Below are 16,378 nucleotides of genomic sequence, written 5' to 3'. Positions count from 1 at the left end.
AGACCGAGTCCCTCCGTCGAAACCAAACGATGGGAAACCGCACCGCGTACGGGGTGTGAGATCATAAAACCGGACCGAACTTTCTAAATTTAATAAACAAAACAATTAACATCAGCAATCATCTTCCAGCCGGTGCCCGGCCGTTCGTATCCGTCCGCCCTGCCCGTACCGGCCGTTCGGTTCTCTGTCCGGAACACTCGGTCACGGTCCGGACGACGACGGACGAACGATGACACCGGACCGGGGATCGTTTGTGTCGCACCGGGTCGGATCCTTTGTTTTTTCTCCCTCCGCCCAGCCCCATATTCCTGCTCCCCGGGCATCGTCGCATCGTCGCCTAGGTTTAGAATTTATCGCAAAGATGGGCCACAATATTTCCGCCCGCAGCGGTCGGCCCGTCTGCATGAATGAAAAACCAAGAGAGAGGGAGCGAAAGCAAAAGCGCACGCCCGGACGGATGGCCGGAATTATAGAAATCATAATTTCATTTCATCTCAAAACCAGACTGCCCGACGGGACGAATCTGCCGCCTGGCCAGCCGGTCCGCTCTCGGCTGCAGGACCTGTGCCTTGCCGAGCGCTTCGAAAACTTTAACTTTGCCATGGGTAAGGGCATGACACACCAGACAAACCCAACATGGTGGGATGTGGAAAAAAAGGACAACAAAAAATAAACATGGAAGCTTGAACTTTAACCGGCGAAAGCGGCCAGTTTCTACGTAGTAAATTTGATATACATTTTTGCCACCCTCACCAAACCCTTACACTGGCCATGATCCTGTTGATAATTCTACGCCCGAGAAACAACAACCGCCAGCAACTGAATGAAATCTGCACTCCCGGACACGAGGGTAGGAAAAAGGGGCGCCAGCAACGAAAGCAGAAACGAATTAAGATATTCAATTTTGTGCTTACGTTCGCTCGTTTGTCGTCAGCGTCGCCCGCGCCACGGACACGGGTTTTATCCTTCCCGTTACGCTGCCGGTTCCGTATAGCGTTACTTTTATTACTTGTTATTACGATAATAGGCTTACAATTTCAACGAGTGCTATAATAAACTATGGTAATAATTTTGATAAGCGCGCACTAAAATTAAAACGTTCCCCTGACGCAGCATCACGACACTCTCTCTCTCTCTTGATCGGAACCCTCATTACCAACCCCGCGGGGGTGGTAACATCCGCGACCGAGGACTCACTCGAGGGGAAACCTAAACCTCTGCATAGAGCTTCCGGAAGCGCTTCATCGTGCTCGCCCCGGTTGAAATCGTGTTGATTTTACATTCGTTCCACCAAAGATCTCCATTCTGAGGGAACGACAGAGAGGAGTGTGTGTTGGGCGGGGGATAATAAAGAAAATAAAGTAAATGATGATTCTCCACACCGTCACGTAGCGTTGACACACCCACCAAACATTAAAACTTTAATGCGTTCCCTGGGACCCTGGCACTCAATCCTATTCCGCGCTGGCGTCCACACACCGCCAATCTGCATCCCTCTACCGCACCGTCGTCATTGAGAGAGCTGCTTTTTGCTTCTTCCTTCGCAAACGATTTTCCACTTCCGAACCCGCATTCCTTTGCGTTTTGAACGGGTGGAGGTTTTTTTTCCAACGGAATGGTGGGGGAGAAACTCTCGCCGTACGCACCGTAATCCATATCGCACCACGGACCTGTCCCCCTGTCCTCCCCTCTCTCCACACCATGGGCTTAATTCGTTCGTCGCATCGCCTTCTCAATCGTCCGTTTAGTAGTGATTACAGTGGCAAGCTTTAATGATGGTGCACATTAATTCTTATTCCGCCGGCTCGGGCATTCCTCCGCCGGATGGCACTGCGGACGGTTCGCCGGACGCTTCGGCACGGGTGGCCGCCGCCTCCGCCTGGGCCGCCACCAGCTGGTTGTAGTCCAGCGTTGCCTGCTTGTAGAGTGTCGCTATCGTTTTTGCGGCCGCCAGTATCATCTCCGAACGGGGCACCGACGTGTACGCCCGGTGCCACTCGGTATGCGGGGTCTGAAAGTTGAGGAACAGCACACAAAAAAAACAAACAAGATGAAAATGGTGAAAATGAAACCGTACGATTAGATAAAGCGAATCGAACACGAACACGCACGCACACACAGAGTCATATGACTCGATTCCGGATCGAAAGACAAAAAACGCCTCCCTGTGACGGAAGGGCTTTAGCCGTCCGGCAAGGGTAGGGTTTAAATTACGTTGGAATACTCCCGACCTCCGACCGCGTACGACCACCACCACCTCTAACACTCCCACCAGAAGTTTGCGGTTGCCGAAACTGGCAAACTACGGACAACTTCCGGCCAGCGGACCCCGGTACCGATAAGAAAACTAATGAATTTCCCATAAAATCCAGTTCGTAGATTCCCTTCTGGTTCGGTTGCCTTCATCGCTTAATCAAACGTGCAACGGAAAGGGAGGGAAAAGGGTTGAGGGGGAGGGATTGAGAGAAAAAAAAACCCCCCACTAGAACCGAAGCAACTTTCCGGCGAGAGAAATTCACCCTTTTCCGAAGCCATCTGCGCGAACATCGGGTTTGCGATGGAATGCAGGAAGTCTAGGTCCAGATCGAACCCCGGGAAGTCAGTCGACAGTCGACCGGCCATACACCCATTGTGTGAACCGCAAAATGACAAGCAGAGAAAGAGAGATTGAAAATCGATTCCCCACTCGGCGCGTTTTTGTAGAACCCGGTCCCTTCTTACCGTCACTCTTTGCATTTACCTTCCGCTATTTAATTCCCCAAGGACCATTACCATTAAGGTGCATGACTTCGAATAAATGGGCGATCTTTAAACGGGGTTTTTGTGCAATTTTTCATCACTTGCACACATTTTGTTGAAGATTAGTATTGACTATCCAGGGTTTCTTGTTCACGTTTTACAGGGACTTTTTCTAGTCCCATAATTAGTACCAACGTTAAAAGGGGCAAAAACCTCTGAAGCGACACTTTAAAGCAGGATCGCTCTACAAATTCAAACTCCAAATTGGACCATGCCACCCGTGTTGTCCGCGATGAGAAAAATGATACGGTCCCTGTTTCAGCTGCATACTCGAGCAAACATTCGGTTGTACTCCATTCAACCGAAAACGACCGGAAATTAATTTTCTACTGAACTGAAATGTTGCAAAAGGGAGTGCTATTTATAAAAAGGAAAACAGGAAGTCCAAGCACTGATTGAGGCAGAACCAATGAAAACTTCCAGTATGATGGTAAGTCAATCAAATTAAATTAATTGAAGCGACATGCGAACTCCTATCGATCGAATGCAATGAGTTTCTCAATGAGATACGTCACTTGCAATTACTTGCTGTCAATTCAAAAATCTTGCAGCTTTAAAAATCTGTATAAAAATCTGTATGAAAAAGAGTGCTATTTATAAAAAAGAAAAAAGAAAGTCCAAGCGGTGATCAAATCGGAACCAATAAAATCTAACAGTGTGATGGCAAGTCAGTCAAATTATCAATTAAAAAATTTAGCAGCTTTAAAAACTATTTATTTGGGATTAAAGAAAGCCAATTAATTTAAGAAACTGAACTGACACAATGTATTGAACGAAAATTTTAAGCTTTCCGGAAGCCGTAAGCCGTTTAAGAACACACAAGCTTTAAGATGCGACGGTATGCAGGATTCCACTTTAAAAAGACTTAATAGTAAGTAGGTAGTAAGTATGTTTGGTAAAAAAAATACATAAACCACTTCCGTGCGATTACCAAACTTCCCAGATCAACTACCGTCAGCGGTACAAAGAGCCAAACGTCGGTTGAATTACTTTCGTCTTTTTCGGTTTGTATGGGAGTAAATACGTAAGTTCCGGCTTTCGCTGCTCGGTTGGAAAGCAAAAGGAGAACGGCTGCATTGAAGGAAAAAACTCCCTTTCTTCCACCGGATACCGGAACCGGTAGCTTACTTCGGTGGTGTGTGCCAGTTGTTACGGAACGGAAAACCACCGGCCAAATGCAAGAAAAGAAAACCGGAGCGTTGCTCGAGTGCAACGAGCCAATAATAGCGGGAGGGGAGGCGCAGCGAAGAGGTTACGGTGTAGCGAAATCTCCGGATCCGGAGCACCATCCGACCGGGCACGTGGTTTTGTGGTAGATTGGTTCGATAAGTTTCAATTTTCGCCTGCAGTAATATGGTCAGTGGCGATCCGTCGGGGCGTGCGATTAGCGTCCGGGCAGTGGGCCAAAGCCAATTCGGTGCTGAACGAAAAGAAAAAAAGGAAAAAAACAACATACCAGGTACCGACAACGGTGGGAGGCACAGTGGCCCAGCGTGCGGTCTTTTCGTTTGACATTTCATAAAATCAATTTTCAAAATTTCTCTTCCATGTGAAAGAATTATGGGTTTAAAAGAAATCTCCAGATTATTATCTATTTCAATGTACAATTTCAAGAGATATGGTTCTTGAAAGTTGCGTAAAGAGAAAAAAAGACTGTGAGCTATGCTTTCAAATATTTGTTTCGTTTTTTCATATTAAATTTGAGAGATTTAGAAAATATTTTCTTACACAACTTTTACATCGTTGCAAAGGAAATTTTGTTAGCTATCTAAATTAAAATCTAAATTAAAAAAAAAACACATTTTAAGGAAATCTACAGCTTCTTCCGAAAAATAAATTTTTAAAACACTTCACTATATTTATGTTTTATAAAGTTTCGTAAGCCAGCACTTTTTTGGAACTAAACGGAACACTTTGGGACTATATCAGGACATAAATATAACAACTTAAGAAGGTATACTGAAAAAAAAATGGATACGAAAAATTGCGACTTTAGGACTTATAAAAACTAAGCGTGATACGGTACGCTAAGGAAGGTTTTAGGTGCATGGAGCAAGTAATAAGGCCGTCTGGACTAAAATTCCTGCGAAAATCATAATTCAGTTGACCGTAGCTTCCGGCTTGGCAGTCAATTCAGGGAAAAGTGAAAGTTTCAGTAAATTTTATAAGCAATGCTTTTTATGCTTTCAACAGCCAATCTCTTATTTTAATCAAATACTACCGAAAACTGTGTGAAAATCTCCTCACGTTGAGCCACTGTGGGAGGCGAAAAACCTTCCGGAACTTTAAATCCCTACCTCCCCATTTTTACCCGGAGGTTTCGTTCAAGCGAAGCCAGGGACGGGTCGGCTCCAACCATCCGTAAAATAGTTTATAATCCAATTTGAATACATACTTTGCCAACAGCGTCACGGAAGTTCTCTAATAAGCTGGCCGTGTGGGTCATGTGCGAGAAAAGATGGGCAGCAAGTGAGCTTACGAGCAATCATCATCATCAAAACCATCATCGTCATGCGAAAAGGTGCGGGTGGACTTCGGTTCCGGTGTGAAATCTCCGATGAATGTACACTAAGGAGAATCCAGAATGTCCCTCCCGGGGATGATTCGAGTGGTTGACTTTCCGCTTCCACACACACACACTCTCTGCAACGATGTGGTATAATGAGCATAAAACCTCCACGCGCATTGAGTTATCTCGATGATTTGCGCTGCACCACGAAGAAGAATGGACTGCATCTGTGTGTATGGATGTGTGTGTGAGTGCACGTATCCTTACTCTTCCGGTATTTGACTACCAGCTGTGTGTTCACCACTCAACATCACCGGAACGCAACCGGAATGTGAATCCTGACCTACCCAGACGCTGGCTAATGCCATCGGGCATCAGCTGGGAGCAGATGTTGGAGACGCGCCGGAAGCAACAGCAGTCAGAGCCCGGGATTTCACCCATAACACGTATCACGAGCAAGTCAGTGCTTAATCCCGGCCATCTAAATCTCTCCGAACCGCACACCACCCACGGGGTCGGTGGTCGTGAACCTGCGGAAACGCTCGGGAAGAAGATTAGTCGCTAATGCTAAAACTGTGGAACAAGCTGTGGAATCGGAACCCTCCGTGCCGTGACCGAGTTGGTGGACAGTTTTTGTGTTTTCCGGGCATCCCTTAACAGATTCTGTTGAAAAATGGCGCTTGTCGGCGATCGGAAAATTGAATTCACGCCGTTGGTACTCGCTCGCTGCTGGTGTAATCTTATTACACGGACAACTCCACAATCGAACTCACCAGATAAACGATTCCGATCGGCTCCAATGGTGATGGTGGTGGTGGTGGTGCAAACATAAAAATATCGATATAATTTAATTATGGCCAGCGGTTACATGGTATTGGAACATTTCTCGTTCCATTCTCTTTGTTCCATTCTTTTCCCGGATCTTATGCTCCCTGGCCATTGACACACGTCAGTTACATTGACAGGGTAAACAGTCCCGGTTTTGCTCCGTGGCTTGGAAAACGCCGAACGCCAAACTCGTTCTGCAAATCGCTCGCTTATCAAATTGAAAAGTACAATTAAAACAATATTTCTCACCACAAATGGCTTCCACCTAACCCTCCCTTCCATGGTTGGTTGTAAAAGGAAACCGTGGGAAAAATCATTTCCAGCGAAAATTTGCGAACGATTAAACGCTCGTTCGATGAATGGTAATAAATGGCAGTTATCGTAACTGCTTCAATTAACGGGCGGTGCGGGGCGAGGGGGAGGGGGGTGACTGAAACCGCACACCCTCAATCGATTAAAGTACCGATTTCCAAAGCAAATAAAGGGCACCGCAAAAACGAATTACAAATTCGGCTCCAGAAGGGACGCTCGGGTTTATCGATGGGAATCAACACAAAGCGACACAACGAACGGCTACAATGGAAGTAGTGTGCATAAATGAACAATCCTTGCCGAGGGGGGGGAAAGACCTGGGTGTAGGAGCATAAGCTCCTTTTCGCACTAAAAGGTTAAACAGGAAAACATTTTCCACACAATTCTGCACAACCTTTTGTTGACCGATCAGAACCGATTATCCTTTCGGCTTTAAACATTTGCAAAGCGAACGTGCTACACTCACAGGAGATTCCATTTAATTTCCTGCAGAATATAAAAAAAATGGGAGAAAATAAACCAAAAAAGCCAACACATCCCGAGCATGTTCGTTCAAAATCTTCTACGCTTGAATATTTTACGGACAACATTAAACACACGATGGGGACTGCTTAAGGTCTTGATCTTCACACAAGAAACCCATCAGAAATCGACTGGTGACGAGGTAAACGCATCCGGGAAACACCTTGATCCTTCGTGGAATCGAACCTGTCCGGGGCTGTGCTGCTCCGGTGGGTTTTGTTATTCTAATCCCAAAGCGGGAACATATCGGCTTGGCATTACTGACCGACCCAAAATACGCCCAACTGAAGCTGCTTCTTCTTCTTCTTAGGGTGGCCTGGGTTTGGGGTTTGGGGAAATGAATTCCATGGTTGAGGGATTAAGCGGAAATTTCCGACCCATCGAGTAAATATTCACCCCCTCTCCTAAAGACCCGTGAGTTAGGGAATCAAAGAGACTATATAAGATGTGTTCCTAAAATATGTCACAGTTGTCCCAAGAATTTTGCCTGGAAACTTTGTCATGGGGGGGCGAGCCAAAGCGGTCGGTTTCACCCGAGATAATCGATTTAAATTCAATCAATACACAGCATACACATTCATGCCCGTCCGGAGGCGGATGATCTTCCCCTCAAACGGGCAGAGATGTCAAGGAAGGGCGGGTGGGGGAGGTATTATAGAAGCCGGCAAAATTCTGCCCCCGTAAACAGACAGATTGACAGCGGAGAATGAGAACGATCCCATCCCGAACGGAGCCTCAGTATTTCAAAATGGCCACCCCATCAAACAGTAATCAGTGATTCTCGATACCATCATCTTTGTATGGATTTGCTGCCTTTGCTCGTCACACCCAGAGTTTGCTGAACACTGATCCGGCAATTCCAGGCAACTCCGCTACCAGCCGCTCGCGCCCCGTTGATGTTTGGTGAAGCTGTCTCTGGAAGCTCCGGTTCGCACCTTTACACGCTTCAGCCGGAAGTGAGCCGGTATTCAATGGTGTTCCGTCGTGAACGTTTGATAAGCAAACGGGTGGTTCATGGTGAAACATGGTTAGGCATTGTTACCGTTTCGAAACCGCCACCAGCCAGGGACAACGAACCGGTGGTCGAGTGTGTCGTTTAGTGGTGGTGCAAGCTTGAGCGTTGGACACGCTTCACAGACGCCTTACAGCGTACCATATTTCCATTTCGACGGCTTTATAGGACGTAAAGGAGCGTGTGTGTGTGTGTGTGCCCTTTCACGCGTTCGTCAGAAGGATCCACTTTGACTCGTTGGAAAAGCGTAAGAGGACAACTTGCGCTTGGGTCGGTGGTCGGCATGACGTCCTTCATCAACGGATCCGGAACGACCGAGGGACAGAGCGGGCCCGTGTCGCTTCGGTTGGTTTCTTCGATCAACAACTTTTGCCAGCGGCCTCCATTTTGTCCTTCACACTCGGCCCGGCCTTTCGACGGTCCTTTCGTTTGTCATCAACGCTCGGATCAGCATTTCACGCGGTACCACTTCGTTGCCGGGGCAAAGATCCCGGCATCAATTTTGCCACTTAGTAGACACCCCATCTTTCCGATCGGCGTCCGCTTCGATGCCTCGCTAAGACCGGTGCTGAGCCTTCGAGCGTGAGGTGCGAAGTTCAAAGACATCGATGATCTGCCGGTCGGTCCTAGGGTTCCGAGAAAGGGTCGATGTACCGTTGTCAATGGCGGTCCGGGCCACACGAGCACACCAATCACCTACTTTTCAATAAATCAAGAAACATATTGCAAGATAAACAAATTTATCGAGAACACACTGCAAGAACGCATAAGATAACATATGAAGGAACGCATTAGGGTTGTATATTTTACGAAGGACATTCTGTAAGCTTCTTCAATTCTTACAAGAAATACACGTTGCCACCCGCATGATTGGTGTCGCAAGTCATGTGTCATGTCCAGACCCATTCGATACCGCAACAGTGGTTCGATGGGACAGTAATGAGCTTTTCGAACGAACCGGTTGAAGTGTATTCAAGTAGAACGCAAAACCGGACCGGATTCACTGCGTCCCATGTCAAGGCAAAACCGATTAGGCAACATACGGGTCGGTCCCTTTTCCAATCGGAGACCCCAAAACGCCTTCCGATGGATTTCCAATGACGAAGATCAACGCCGACGACGACAATATTCGTCCGACGGCACACAAAATAAGGATGGAGCAAGCAAACCGCACCGCACTGTTTTGTACAATTTGCTCTCGATGTCTTTTCGATGCCCGAAATGAACCGGAACCAGTTCGGAGGACAATTACGCAATCAGCCGCCGGCTGGATAAACTTTTCGGGGGGGCCATTAATTCGATCAATTGAAAACCTCGAAATCGTTGGTGAATTAGGGTTGGCCGGCGATTTTGGAGTAATCGAATGTAAGATTACAAGCTAAGCGAAACGATAAGGGAAGTGTTGTGGATTGGCAGAGCGTAAGGCAAACAAGTTTTACTGACAGTAAAGTTTTACAAACGAGAAAAATATGTAACAGGCGGTAGTAGTCTAAATATCCACTCTAGTTATGTTTTATGATTATATGTTATATGATTTTTTTTATGTTTTATACTTATTTTTCTGTTTTATACAAATTGATTAATTTACCCAATTTATTAATCTTGACTGTGCCTATCATCGTTGTCGGTACTGGTTGTTTAATCTAGCATTTTTTTTTCTCATCATTTCTGTCATCGCAATCAAATGACCCTCATATCCTATTTAATTAGAAATTAACAAACCAAGGTCATATCCGACTTTCAAACTATATTATATTTTTCAACTTTTTAAAATTTATTTACAATTCTTTTAAAAAGATTTCAAGCAAATAAGAAAGTTTAAATTCAGAGTTACGAATCTGAATACCTCTTTGCATCGATTTTGAGATTCTATATTTTAGAATGAGATATTTATGAATCCTAAAGTATAATAAATTTATGTATCACAGATTCAAGAAGCCCAAGGATTCACAAAAAATGGCAAGGAAATTTTGCCTGTTTTTTCGGTAGGGCACATGTACAACTAAACATCACGAAGATTCGAGTAAGATTATGTTAGATCGAGTAAGATTATGATGGAATGAATGTTTCGAAAGATTTATCAATGTTTTGAGGACCGAATCGGGGATCGGTTGCAATAAACAGGTACAGGCAGTCACCAGCTTGATTGGTTTTGCATAACTTGCAACAGGTTTATTGAATTTACCTTAAATAACGTGAGCATTTAAAATAAATTGTATCATAAGCTTCATAGAAAACTCCCAACTTCATTAAATAGCGGGAAACTTAGGCAACTTATTTAATCAAATCTGTCAGCGGCAGGAGATCGTTTTACACAAACAAGTGAAAGTTTCCAAAAATTGAGCTCCATTCACCAAGATTCATGATGAACGAACGCTTTCCCTCGCATACAAAAAATGGTGGAATCTTTAGATAAAAAAAAACAAACCCGTTCCAACCCGCCAGCCAATTTGAGGAAAACTTTCAACTACCCTCGACCAACTCTAATCGAATAGTTTTTTTTACTAACATCATCCAAGTAACACAGGCCGCTCGCAGGAAGCGGAAAAAACGGTCACTTCATCCTTTGTCCCGAAATGTGCAACGAGCAGCACACATTGGGGAAAACGGTTATACGGAAAGCATGGCACACGATCAAACTTTCCCAGCATCGATTTCCCGGGTGCGCGTGGTCCAGCAGTGCAGTGGCTAAGGGACGTTTTTCACGTCACTCTCCAAACGACACGCCATCCATCGGCTTCCGTGTCGACCGCGCGGCTTGCCGAAAGGGGGTGGAGGTTTTCCAGCGCCATTTTTTTTTTTTTTCATCCGAATGCAGAAAAGCAAGGAAAAGACGCAACGAACGGCGTTTGTGTAGGGACCCAATTATGGCGCTTGCAGTTGCGTTTTGCGAGAAGGCCACCGGAGAGAAAACGAACACCCGGTCGTAGTGAGCTCGGGCGACGTGCGCCACCGAACCGAACGTGCACCAACTGTCCCTGGTGCATGTAATTGATTGGAATTAGATGGAGTACACAGTGTAAAATGGGAAAACTTTTGCAAATCCACCCACCGTCTCGTCCGGAAGGCGATGCTTCCGCCTGCGCCACGGCACGTTGGACACAAGCAGTCCGGGCTGGAGCAGCCACAGACTGGTTCCAATGCAGTCAGCAATGCCGAACCTCGGCCCCGGCGGGCACGACAACGCCGTCAACCGGGAGGAAAACTTTCGCACGGCAAAAGACGTTTCAGGTAATTTTATCAGGCATTGCAAGGAACAGCGCATCGGAGCAAACTCCATCTACCGAACGGTGAAAACGCAAATTGGACACCGTAAGTGGCGGTGACCTTTGGCGTCGTGGAGAATTTAGTCGAGCGCATCGAGTGCTGGCACCTTTTATTTTAATGAGGGATTTCCGGATGCGTCTGCCATCCATCATCTCCACCACCATTAAGCCCCGTCCGACCGCAGCAGCAGCACTTTCGTAATAAGCCGTGCATCAGGTATCCGATAAACCACTCGCCAGCCGACGGAACTGAACCCGACAAACGATTTCCCAACAAACGGATGGTGGAAAACGGCCCAACGACACCGAGGTTTGTTCCGGTGCGCTGGTTTCCACCTTTTCCGGATGGTATATCTGCTCCCCGTCCTCCTTTCCTATCATATTTTCTCGCCACCAAAGCGCATCGTTTGCGCAGGAAGTTACATGCAGGGATGTGGTTCTTCTGCATTGGCTTCCCTTTAACGACATCGGCCACACTTCATCGCTCACTAGGTTCCACGCCCAGAGTCGACACCCAAGCCAACCCTCCCCCCCACGGGAAGAGGATAATGCCGGGCATACATTATTATAATAGGCAAATGGCGTGCCGGAACACTTGCCCGCTAGAAAGTTTGCTATTTTTCATTTCCGTTCCAGCGGGTTGCTGTGCTACGAGCCAGGAGGAAGACCTGCTTCCTCGTACGCGTTGGTATGCGCACCTGTGTGCAAGTGATTCCATGAATTTTCCTCCGATCCAAGCGCTCTCGCTCTGCAACCTCCGTTTTGCCCTTAATGGTTCTTTGTGCGCCTCTTGCCAAAAAGGGGTGCGGGAGTGTGTCCCGTAAGGAAGCGGTTACCGATTTTCCCGGTAAAGAGTTTCCCACCAAACAGCGGACGAGCCTCGAAAGCGGGGAAGAGTAACCTCTCGAACTGTTTTCCTCTCCCGAGGATGTTCGGCCCTGATTTTCCGACAATTTCGCGCAGCGCCTTCTGGATGCAATAAATCATCATGCGCACACACACACACACATACAAGCCCTCCGCCGAAGAGTAAAGTTCCCGCCGTACCCGACGGTAGATAGTAAAACTAAAGAAAGTCGGAACAGGAACCACGACGAGTACGTTCGATTGCACTTCCCTTCCAAGTACGCGTATGTGTGTGTGTGTGTGTTTGTGTGTACGGACCTTCAGCATTCCCACAGTGGTGTAGCTTTTCCAATTCATCTGCTTTTATTACAGCCTCCCGTGCGTCCGCCGAATCTGCAGGCACGGTTCCAAAGTGCCACCGTCGTTGTGTGGTTGCGGTCGGTAAATTTCCATCTTCGAGCTTGCGTTCACAAGGTCTTCCGTCGGCACCATGACGGCGTGTCGTTCGAAATTGTGCGGAAAGGGAAAACAAGTTTACTACTGCCTGGTGCCTGCTTTCGGCGGGAAACTGCATGCGTGGCACGGTATGCTGCCGTCGCAAAACTGAAAATGGCATCGTGGGATCCACAATTTCCGGTAACCCACATGATGACCGCGGAGTCTTCGTCGTTTCCCATACAATCACTATCAATTCCGTAGACAAACAAAGCTGGCAAAAGGACAGCTAGCGTAGAGGTTGGTTCTCAATTAACTCCCCGCCTGCTGAGATTATCTGTCGTCACCATCAATCCGCAGGCAGCCGACAATAAAATTCACTCAACTCTCGGTTTTCCCGGAACGAAGTCACCTTTGTATTTCGACCGAATCGAAGGACTAAAAGTCCAAACGAAGGATACTGCTTCGTAATAAAAGGGTACGTACCCGTCGGAATAAAACACGGTCAATGATTTACGGGTTCTAGGAATTCTTATGGAAACCGGTTCGGTTTCAAATTTCTCAGTATTCCATTCGAAAACCTGAAACGCACGTGCCTGGATGATAAAGGTAAAAGGAAACATACTGAAATACCATCTCATCAAAACCGTTGAAATTCTCCTTTTCATGCTCCTGTCCACCGCACCTGCACTGAGAAATAAAAATAAACAAGATTCTTGGAACAGTTCGAATAAATCGAAAACAACTCTATTGTGCCACGATTACAGGACACTCCAATTGCCATTTCAATGTAGAGAAAAATATTCTACCCAAACGAACACAAACAATAATTGGTGATGAATTGACGCTTTAAGTTTATCATCCAAGTAGGTTCCACTTAGCAGTAACGGGTGACGGAATATCCGTCTGGAAAGCCGAACGGGCAACGTTAAATGCCGACCGCACCGATAAACATGTTCGAATGTTAATTATCCGACCAATAGCGGTCCGATTTCGACATTTCGGTTGCAAAAAAATTAAAATAACATCGAATCCGAAATCAATTATTCAGTTTTAATTCGCATGCAAACGGCTCATTTGGCTGAACCGCTAACAGCACGGTTGGCCGGGCAGAAATTAACACTCCAAACCCGGTTGAAGTTTATAATTGGTACCCTGTTCCTTTTGCGGTTTTATTGGGAGAAAAACAACGGAAAATATCGGTTACGCTGATCGCCGACAAAAAGTGCACGGGAATCATTTCTCGCAACCTGGCAACGCATCATTATCCATTGTAAACAGTTTTTACGTTATTTTTCATACTAAACCTAACCTCAAATGATTTCGAGAAAACAACGATGTTCGTTACAACATATTTCTAGGCATTTCATTTGACTGCAAAAGTCAATACCGGCGAGGATGTGAATGCATTCGAGCCCGGTAATGCAAAGAAAGAACTTGACGAGATGAGGTACAAATAAATCCATCAAATGGAAAATCCCTATAATGAAGGCTTTAACATATGACTCCACCGGGTTTTTTTCCCGGTAGAGAAATACATTAACCGCGCAAATTTTCCGCATTCAACAGATTGACCCAATGCAAACGCCGTGCCCGATGCACGTGCGAAAACCAGGTCAACTTAATTGCATATTATTTTGCTTCACTCTGCGCGTCCCAAGCGGGGGTGGTCCTTTTTGGAAAGAAAAAGAAAGCAGCCTTTATGCCACCACATGGTCATCGTGCGCAAATGGTGCACAATTTTAATTAAAATACCCATTGACTTCGCTTTAAAAGGCGTCACATGGGACGATGTAACGAACCGGATGCATTCTCACGTGTTTTTTTTTTTTTGTAGGTTTATAATTGGTAAAAAAAAAGTACAAGCAGGAAATATCATACAACAAAAATGTGAACGGAAAAGGTATAAATCATTCCATAAAGGTTGTTAAAGTGTGAATGAAAATTATCCAACGGTCTACGTTCTTCGCGAGAAATAATAAGCAGGACCACTTTTTCTATCAAAAGAAAAAAATGTGGCTCAGCTTAGCATAGAAACTAACGCGTCGAATGAAGTTAAACTTTTTTTTTAACTTTTCATCCACAATTTTTCTCTTAGCCGACCAAAGCCAACACTAACGGGTGTCCCGCTAATCCGATTACAGTGCACAACAGTACTGACCAGAGTGGTTCACATTTTGCCGCGCACAAACAACAGTAAACGGTGGGAGTTTATTATCGACACGGACAAACAGAATTCTTCCGTGCAAGTGCAAGACTAACTTTTCCAGGAAAAGTTTTAATCGCTACTTTTAAGTCAAATCCTTGTCTTTCGGATTGGATTTGTTTCCATAGTGAAACGAGGCGTAAAGAAAACCGTGCAGGAGTAGAACAAAGCAGAACTATCTAGTGGTGTTTTTAAAAATGGTGGTCGACTGATCCGACACTTTCGCGTAGGTAAAGCTCTGTATCATTCTTTCCACTCCCGTTTGCAACAAATAAATGCTGAAAGATAATGGATGCTTTACTCACGTTCAAATTCCTAGCCATAATGCTCCCGACGGTCACGGCGAAACCCGTATCTTTAAGCGGATAATCTGCCGGCGTGTCGGCCTGGAGTGCCGTGATCACCGGCAGCGGAATCGGGGTCATTTGCGTGACCGTTTTCAGCAAGATGCTTTTCGCATAGTCGAACAGTAGAATCACGCCGGCATCGAACCATCTGGGTGGAGGGGAAAATAGACGAATACAAATTTGACCACGTTACTAACATTGGTATTGTTAGCCACGATAGGCAGTATTAGACTACGTACTGGTCTGGGAAAAGTTCAACGACAAAGTTTTCGATCGCCACCACGGGAAGATGATCGTCGACGCGTGGATTTTCTGCCCTTATGCTATTGATGCGGTGTTCGGCTCCTTTGAGACCCGCTGTAAAGCCCACCGGTTGGGCCGCAATGGCAGCCGCTTGAGCCGGAAGACCACTGTAAGGAAGTATAAACAATTTCACAATAAACAACTGATCCACAAACGATTCCTTTTGTTGGCAAGACTTACATGACTGTTGCTTTGCCAAACACTGTCTGAAAAGCCTCACGTATTGGACGAACTTTATCGTCCTTGTCGGACGCAACGATCACTTCCGTGTCTCCACCGGAATCTGAAGAGGGAGAGAAAGAAATCGTAAACATTCGGAACTGCATGGAGCACCGTTTCAGACAATCATACTTATGTATTCCTTCATTTGCGGATCCAGCGTAGTAACGATCGTGTCAACAGAATTCTTCGCCTTTTCGGCGACCTTCTGCAAGATTCCGCCTCCCGAAACGGCACCCTTCATCCAGCCAAACAGTGCCGAGCCACCCTGAGTAATGGGACTCAATGCTGCCGCGACGGGTTCAGGGTTGAGAATCATGCTAGCAAAGTCCCGATGCACTGGTTCCGCCTCGGGTTCACCACCCCTGTGCACCGCATCGACCGCCATCGGCTGGTCCGCGGACAGTAGCAACGATGTGTCTTTGCTGGGAGGAATTGCCGGGCTAAATGTGGTCGGTATGAATGGTTCCGTTTCATCTTTCTTCGCACCGTCGTCCACCGCGGAGGGTTTGTTGCTTTGAGTCACCGTTATGTCCGTAGCAGCTGTTGCCACGTTCGCCGTAATAAAGCTAGGCAGCTCGGACGGTGGACTCACGTTCGAAAGAATGTTTCCCGTCTTTTTCTTGAGGTCACTCATTGTGCGAATAGCGGATTGTGGATCAATAACAAAATAAAACAACTAGACACAGCACTTCACGATATGGTTCGGCTAATAAAATGCGTCGTCTTTCGGAATGCCTACGTTTATTTTGCTCCGTTGTTTGTTTATGTTTT

The 16,378-nt window shown here is 46.2% G+C and overlaps 1 protein-coding gene across 1 annotated transcript; it reads right to left on the bottom strand.

Moving 5' to 3' along the window:
• Nucleotides 1-1,792: 1,792 nt before the first annotated feature.
• LOC131293066 (protein PRRC1-like) lies at nt 1,793-16,340 on the bottom strand. Its single transcript, XM_058321146.1, has 5 exons — nt 15,737-16,340; nt 15,566-15,668; nt 15,322-15,492; nt 15,041-15,230; nt 1,793-2,011 (listed from the first exon to the last, which is right to left on the bottom strand). The coding sequence occupies exons 1-5, from the start codon at nt 16,239-16,241 to the stop codon at nt 1,793-1,795; spliced, it is 1,188 nt and encodes a 395-aa protein (XP_058177129.1). The 5' UTR covers nt 16,242-16,340.
• Nucleotides 16,341-16,378: the final 38 nt, after the last annotated feature.

This window comes from Anopheles ziemanni, chromosome 2 (assembly GCF_943734765.1).
Source record: "Anopheles ziemanni chromosome 2, idAnoZiCoDA_A2_x.2, whole genome shotgun sequence".
NCBI classification, from domain to species: domain Eukaryota; kingdom Metazoa; phylum Arthropoda; class Insecta; order Diptera; family Culicidae; genus Anopheles; species Anopheles ziemanni.
The sequence above is the reverse complement of the archived record's forward strand: the minus strand, read 5'-3'. Positions and strand labels throughout refer to the sequence as shown.